This window comes from Nymphaea colorata, chromosome 3, assembly GCF_008831285.2.
Source record: "Nymphaea colorata isolate Beijing-Zhang1983 chromosome 3, ASM883128v2, whole genome shotgun sequence".
Lineage (NCBI taxonomy): Eukaryota > Viridiplantae > Streptophyta > Magnoliopsida > Nymphaeales > Nymphaeaceae > Nymphaea > Nymphaea colorata.
Window position 1 is genome coordinate 27,883,057 of NC_045140.1, and position 7,928 is coordinate 27,890,984.

Here is a 7,928-nt window from a genome sequence, read left to right on the forward strand (position 1 = left end):
CAAAATTTTAGTTCATATTAAACAACCAAGACCACTCATACTTTTGAAATTCCCGAGTCGATTTTCCATTGCAACATTTAATTCTAAGACCAGCTTTGTAATCGCTAATACGCAGATGAGCAGTCCTTCTGAGATTTAAGCACCAATATCCCCATTGGAACGCGCCCAATAGAAATTAGCGGTCCTTTATATGCCTACCGATGATGATAAAAGATCAAGTCCAGATCAACCCAACTCCATTTACATGGTAGAGCTTAAACCAATTGATCAGGAAAGTTCAACAGTGTAAGCAAAAAATATAACGGTTTCAACATATCATGGGGACGTAGCAACTAACCTTTCAGCGAGTGGCAACCCACCAGATCTGGGTGGTACGCAATTTGGTTGCTGGAACAAGTACCAGAAAACCAAAAGAAAAATATAGAAAGCAACTCGTCACAGTAAAGCGGCCAGTCCAGAGCCAGACATCGTGTGAACTACATGGAACCCATGAGTTCCATCTCGACGGCAGTCTCGGATCAAAGGCTAGACCACTGCTCAAAAAGTCTGTCCACCAAACTCTTTCTTACAGGACTTAATACAAAGATTATTCGAGGTGACCAGAGGTCGAGAGGTCAAGGTTCTTCGACAAGGTTCTGACAATCATAGTCGCACTACACACAATTCCTACACGGAAATAGAATAATACAAGCTAGCATAGAACCCAGAAGGGAAATTTGTTATGCAAGCCCTAAGGGCTGTGGTTTAAGCCTTAGAGTCGTTGCTGCAGTCTTCATAAATTGAACTCCCTGTCAGGAAAGAGAATAGGGGCAACAAGGGACCAGATATACAAGGCTGCAGTCACCCACCCTGTTACTGCACGGACCCAAACAGATGACCATCCAACATCAACGAGCTTCCCGCTCTCACCTACCGAGCTCGTCCAGCCAGTTAGAAGCATCGCTGAGTACATGCTGGCCAGAGAAAATATAAGATGGAAGAAGGAGTACGAATACGTGACTGGACGTGCTTTCTCTTTCTTTTGTTCTTCCTGCTGCTCCAACTTATCGAAAGAAAGCAAAGGCTTATCTGAACCTTTCATTGAACAAAAGCAAGAAACATTTGTTACAGACTTTAAACACAAACCTGCATGGACGCACATATACAACAAAAGAAGGGGGAAAAAGGCATCACAGAATGAAAGCAGGCATCATCAAGAGCCTCAACACAAAGGTCCGAAGCCCAGTTTACACCACCAGCTCTTCAAAATGTCAGAAGCCATTCATTAAAGGCATGAGCATCTTTGCCCTAGAATCGGTACTCAACACCAGAAAAATGACATACATCATACAACTTTGGATATATTAAGCTATTCTGAAACATCAGTATGATTATATAAAATCTATGTTCAACATGCTATGATGTGGCACCTGAACCATGGGAAGTCCAGAATTTGACTTGTTACTAAATCTGACTTCCAGTTTAATGGATTCGGTTGAATGTTTTAAAACACCATGGTCTTTTTACTCATTATAAAATGGTATCAGCAGGTATTAACCAATACATGACATTTTGCTGGTGGGCCACAATATGATAGGGCCTGTTACGGCCCCTTGTCAGCAAATACGGACCAAAATAAATGCTGTATTGGAAATTCCAGCCCAATTTTCGACCTTTTTATAGATTTATCGAAAAACCATATTTAATAAAAAAAAGAAAAATTATTTGGTTGGTGACTGAGGTATGGGCCAATTCATTACATTGTTTAGGATTCTAATATGCAATATTTTGGATTTTTACAACATTTCTTTTATCAACAGACCCATCTTAGCACATTCACCTATAGGCAATCAAATTGACTGCCTTCTAACTTGCTAACCACAAAAAAGGTAGCAGATATAGCAGGAAGCTACGTCGTCAAAATGCACCAGGCTCATGCAAAATCATCAAAATGGAAGCAACATTTAAATAAACAACCAAACAAGTGATTTTAAATAAAAACATTACATGTTAATGAACAATAACTCTAAAAACAGAACAAAAATTGAGTTGGAAAAAATTAAATCACATAAAGTTAAGCAATTTGGATCATTTTTGGGTTAAAAAGTACCCAAGTATGTCTAAGTACCCATTTTGGGTACGGGTAAGTGGACTTTAATTGAAGTACCCATGTGATTTATGTGTTTACTTTTCGTGCACTCTCTGTGTGTGCATCTTAAATATTTTTTTCCAATAGATAAGCTATGTCACACAGACTCTTCAAAAAAGTGGCCGCACCCGTGTCGACACGATGCTGGTGCTGATGCAGCTCCGACACGCACCCCAACCGCATCCTTTCTTATGCAAGTTCAAAATATTTTCCTTTTTTTTTTCTTCTCCCCGTCCCTTTCTTTCTTTATGTATAGTAATAAAAGTAAAAAGAAAGGACAGATTAAGCTAAGAAACAAGCTAAACTATATATATTATGAATACATACATTTATCCCTCACCACATCCTCACACCCAAATTTTTTGGGATATGTCGCACCCGCACCCGCACCCCACACTCAAGTGACAAAGTAGATAAGTAATTTGAAGATCTACTTCAGGTGTAGAATGGATTAGAATTTAACAAGTTGATTATTAGGAAAATAGCATACTTAGTTTGCTATATGAATATATGAGCATTGATAACATTAATCATGCTTTATAATTGCCTTGCTTTTCTGGAAACCAATAACAATATGTTTTTTAATTGAAAAATGCTTTGATTTTTTGTTAAATGTTAACATTTAGTATTGCATTGTGTAGCTTTTTTTGTGTGCCTAATTTGCCCAGGCTATAGGCTCAGCCCCTCTTAACAAGATAGGCAGGAAGGTAGTAAATTAAATTCAGCTATGACCAAGGACTACTGGATCAAAGGTTCCCAAAGAATTGTGAAAAATTTTCAATCATAGATCCTTGAAAATATTAAATTCTTTATCACAAGGTTTTTCCTAGCACAGGGGTTAGTGCTACGAGTGTAACTTAGTTCTCAAGAAACAGTTGCATAGCGAGATCCAACACAATGCAGCAGAAATGTCTCCTCGTCAATACATAAGACTGAATGTCAGAATCATGAATGCACCTTCTTATCTCGGCCAACTCTTTTTCTCGAATTAGGGGGGAGCAAAAAAAGAAAAATTCATCTGACATAAAAAAAATGAATTTTCAGATTGTAAAGAAATGAGATAGGCAAATAAATATTTTTCTTTGCCTCAGGTAAACGTAAGAAATGCAACAGAATCAAATTCACATCCTCACAACAACTGCAAGCAAAAAGATAGATAACTTCTCTTTTTGATGAAAATAGGCTGTCAATGGGAGTCAATGCCATCACTTACCTGCACGAGGTGAGCTTGGTGGGGAAAGCAAAGCAGTAGAAGAGCCTGCACGTACGGCAGAGTATACAACAGAAAGAACTGTTGTCATTAGCCCTAATACAAGGGTACCAGTGGAAACAGCCTTTGAATGATGAAGGCTATTGCACTCATAGTCTCGTGGTTCACTGGAGAGGGCACTGTAGCATAGGTAGGTGCAATACAATGAAATAATAGAGGCAGGTAGAAGACTACCATTGACCTGTAGAAACACATTAACTATTAGGAAGTGCATAAATAACAAAGAATATGTCTCACTAATTAAGAAATGAAACTGCATTTGTTAAGATTTGTCAATAAGCAAACATCTCAAAGGCAGAATACAGTTTCCCAGGCATCAAGCTGACTAATACATTGGTACACACGCTAGCTGCAATGGAATAACCTGACTAGAAAAAAACGTGATGAAGAATTCATATCTGTCTACATACACGTGTGTGTATGCGACAGAGAGATCCCTCTTTTAGGCAAGCACCTTCTCTCCTACTCAGAAGGCCGTTAAAGAACTCTCTGCAACAAGACATAAAGCAGATAGGTGCAACTGTATGAAGTGACATGGATTCTATCCCAAACTACGCAGGACTAAACCAGGTTCTTTTAGTATAGGCTGTGGTTGAATTCAAGAGGTATTTCAGGAACGCCAGTCAGGTCATGCCAACTAATCATAGGTTCGATCCATAAGTAGGCCACATTTACTAACACATTCATATTAATGGTATAAGAGCTGATAAGATCTAACCAAGAGTTACTTGAACTACAATCTGCAATCTCATAATATGATGTCTAATACTTCCTTTCATAGTCCATACATATAATCTCATAAAACATAAATAGACTAACAAAAAATATGGTTAAAACGTGAAAAAAAAATGTGGTTTGGATTGGAACCAGAACCAATCCAAATATACCAACAACATACCGCCATACCAGTACTGGTACATGGACATAACCCACGTACCTATGTGACATAGCATGAATGTAAGGCCTCATAGGTAGGATCAATATTAGGCCATATGTACATGACCATCGTCATTTTAGCTAGACCTACCCAGGTGGCTCAGGATGAAAATCAGACATAGTTCAAAGTTTCAAACCTAATTACTGGTATGTACTCAGGCTTGCATTCAGACTTCAGAGTACGTAATTCAAGTGGCAAAAATTGGATCCCACAAGTAATCATCCATTAAAAAAAATTATTATTATTATTATTTACAAACATGAGCATGACAGTTATCAACAGCCACAACTGAAGGGCTAAAAAACACAAACACAACTGCAAGTCTTGTGTGCAAAACATGCAAAAAGAACCATTACAAACACCACAGTAGTAAGACCAACTCTATATTGAAACCATCTTAATTAAAAACCAGGATGTAACAATTGTAATTTAACAAATTAACAGAAAGTATGTGCCTCTATCCCATTGGAACAAATCACATAATGCTCAAATATTTTAATGGACCTTATATAACAAGCAAAGAACATTCCTTTGTGCATATGTTTCCCAAAATTTACCTTAGGATGCAGCGCAACAATGGCAAAAGTAAAAACAAGGATCAAAGTCATAACAATGAAAAAGGTGTTGAGAGAACAATCATGTCCAGATGGTGTGAACCAATGGAAAAGAAGCCCTGCAAATGAGAATGTTAACGCATAGCAGATAAGAGATGCAACAAACAACGCCGCATACCTGCAAGTCACAAAAAACGTAACTGATGAGAAAGAGGACAAGAAAACATTTGGGAAATGAAATCTGCAATTGTGACAGGCTCTAAAATATTCGGTAGCAAAGAGGATTAAGAGAAACAAACCAAAACCGTTCATCCTTGCTGACCCATCTGTCATTCCATTCATGAACAAAGTCCAACAAGAGGACAACTTGAACAAGAAGAAACAGTCCTGCACCAAACTTTGATATAGTCTCTGCATTTTAGATAGCACAAACGTGAGATCCACAGTAAGGGATCTGTACCTTTACTTGTTCCCCATGCATGTTCCAAGACTTGACTCTATGCACATATGTGTTTTGTGTGTGTGTATGTCGCTGTGCAAATTCAAATTCAAAAGAATAGAACCTATTCATAAAACATAATAAGATTATCAACATCTACCAATCACTGCATTATTCACTTGTACTCATGTTTTCTCCATACTATAAAATGTTACTCCTCACTATACAAATGCTTATGTAATGGAACTCGTGTTTGTTGAAAGTTAAAACATTACCATAAAAGGCGATCAATCCATTTGGAAGGAAAAACATCAGTACTACCACAATACACCATACTGTAATCTTTGTCATCCATCCACCGTGATGGAGACTATCTCGGACATCATTCTGGTTCTTGACCCCAATCATTATAATGGCTAGGATGGTGAAAAACAAGAAGTTTCCAAAGCTCACGCGCAATACAGCATCAGTTTGAAACCATTCTCGGTCTGGAGTTTGGTGAAAATGGTTGATCCCTGCATGGTTCACAATAGATAGATAATTCCTCATGTTGTCATAAAAAAGAACAAAGATGCACATGAAAAGTTGTGTACATGAACATGGACAGCGTATATGTGCATGTTTTTGTTCAGACAGGTAGTGCATTTATAGAACTTATGATGAAGAACTCACAAAGAAAATACATAGTTCTACTAAACTTTCAGGTGGCACAATCACAGAACTTAAGTGGTAAAAAAATCGATTTGGAATATAGTAGTTAATGGTTACAAAGATAATAGTAGGCATACGTAACGCAAATATTTATATACGTCAAAAACTAAATTAAACTCCATATATAGACCAGTACATCTCTATAAATTAAACATGCAGTTCTCTTTGAAGACATTGCCCTCCTTATCCAGGCAATAAGCCAGAAATAATTCTGAAATCGAGGAGAACTAGTGCAGAAAAAATCGCAATCCAGAACAAACATAACGTTCTTGTTATGCTGATAACGGTAAGCGTCATGATGGCACAAGAAAAAGAAGTAAAAACAAATTATTTCAGTATTTAAATTCAAGCACCCGAGCTTCTTTGAGCATTGGACTAGAAAAATATATGAAAGATCACCCACGAAAGCAACTCTAACAAACTCCACTAGTCTTGAACGAGAATCTAGGATTTCAAGAAAAGGCGCCAAACCATCCATCCAAAGAATTCCACGACGATTAATATGGAAAACATGGGAATCTTTGGACCCGATGAGCGATCCCAACCACAGACAAAGATACAGACAACAACGGACAAAGAAGCTAAACAAACGAAAAGGACAAAAAAGGGGAGGGCAGCAATCAAACATCAGAAAAAAGAAGGAACCGTCATACAGGGAATTTTCTCCAACAGAGGCGCTGCGACCTCCCTCAGGATCCAGGAGACGATCAAAGAAAGCGCAAAGAGGCCGCAGTAGGCGATCCTCGCGGAACGCCGGCTGATGCCTCCGGCCACCGAGCGGCACGCCTCGCACGCGCAAGCCGCGCAGCACGATGCCAAGCAGGACGCTGCCCACATCTTCGCCCACCTTCTCACAGTCTTCCTCCTCCGATTTTCCCCCTTTTCTCCTTCCTTCCCTATCCAACCAAAACTTCAGTACAATGAACGAAAAAAGAGAAGACAAGAATCTCTACGAAGCTTTAACATAAAGGAATTTATGTAATTTATCGTGATCCATCATGAAATCGAGATGGTTAATACAGAAGAGCGGAGAGGGCGAACCCTAGAAAGCGCTCCTCCTTTCCCCGCCAAGGAATCCCTCCACCGAAATTTCTTCCCTTCTCTCTTCCGGGTTGTCCACCTTTTTCTCCCACATATACCAACCGTGCCTTCGCCTGAAATCCCCCCAGAGACTTTATTAAAGTGCGCACCCACCAATATTTGACGGTTTCGCATTATATCGCGATCTTTGACAACGGCGGATGTTTTACAAATTCCGGCACCTTTGCTCCAAATATGACCGATTTTAACTTTTTTTATATTATTGAAAAAAAAGCTTATTTAACGGTAGAAACCAGACTAATTGAGATAAAAACCAAACCCCTTAAACTTGTGTTAAAAAGTATTTTAAATAAAATATAAACCTTTTAGTATGTTTATAGACACTAATTTAACAAAGAGTTCTTCATTTTTTAATTGCAAAAAAAGATTGTATTTAAGTAATAACAGCATTAACTGTTTCTCACCAAATCACTCTTAAGATCATATTTATAAAGTTGGATTGTAAAAAGATATAAGTCGCATGCCTTGGTGAAAACCGAACCGCGTCCAGTTTGTAAATAGAAAATCCAAATCCATGTATGGCAGCCAAAACTCATCCAACTATACCATTACAAGGCTTATAGAATATCTCCAAAAAATGTAAGATGCATAAAAGTGTGCCGGTCGAGAGCTCCAGTAAGAATTCATGCATGGGTCGAAGCTCTGAACCAGAGAAAGTGTAGGTGAGGAGGTCCGTGCATACGACGAAGGGGTGAAGGCGGCACAGGTTCACTTCATCCCTTCTCGAGCTTAGTTGGATGTTTCGGATTAAGTTAGTGTTTGGACCCTTTATTTTGTTTTTGGATCCA

The 7,928-nt window shown here is 38.5% G+C and overlaps 1 protein-coding gene across 3 annotated transcripts; it reads right to left on the minus strand.

The window, feature by feature from the left end:
- Window positions 1-419: 419 nt before the first annotated feature.
- Window positions 420-7,234, minus strand: LOC116250237 (uncharacterized). 3 transcript variants are annotated; one of them, XM_031623787.2, is made up of 7 exons: window positions 7,081-7,234; window positions 6,693-6,930; window positions 5,604-5,843; window positions 5,189-5,300; window positions 4,893-5,067; window positions 3,342-3,579; window positions 420-1,068 (listed from the first exon to the last, which is right to left on the minus strand). In XM_031623787.2, exons 2-7 carry the CDS (start codon window positions 6,874-6,876, stop codon window positions 773-775), a joined length of 1,245 nt encoding a protein of 414 aa, XP_031479647.1. In that variant the 5' UTR covers window positions 6,877-6,930; window positions 7,081-7,234; the 3' UTR covers window positions 420-772. The 3 variants fall into 3 exon arrangements, with proteins under 3 accessions (XP_031479647.1, XP_031479646.1, XP_031479648.1); XM_031623786.2 differs by having other exon boundaries at window positions 420-1,074; window positions 7,081-7,233; XM_031623788.2 differs by having other exon boundaries at window positions 420-1,074; window positions 6,693-6,935; window positions 7,081-7,218.
- Window positions 7,235-7,928: the final 694 nt, after the last annotated feature.

Bases quoted from the DNA above. Each gene is read 5' to 3' on its own strand.
- LOC116250237 (XM_031623786.2), bottom strand. From the start codon at position 6,876: ATGTGGGCAGCGTCCTGCTTGGCATCGTGCTGCGCGGCTTGCGCGTGC. The intron at 5,301-5,603 runs GTAATGTTTTAA...TCTAAAATGCAG, and splicing joins TGGATTGATCGCCTTTTATG to AGACTATATCAAAGTTTGGT. The intron at 5,068-5,188 runs GTTTGTTTCTCT...TGTGACTTGCAG, and splicing joins AGCAAGGATGAACGGTTTTG to GTATGCGGCGTTGTTTGTTG.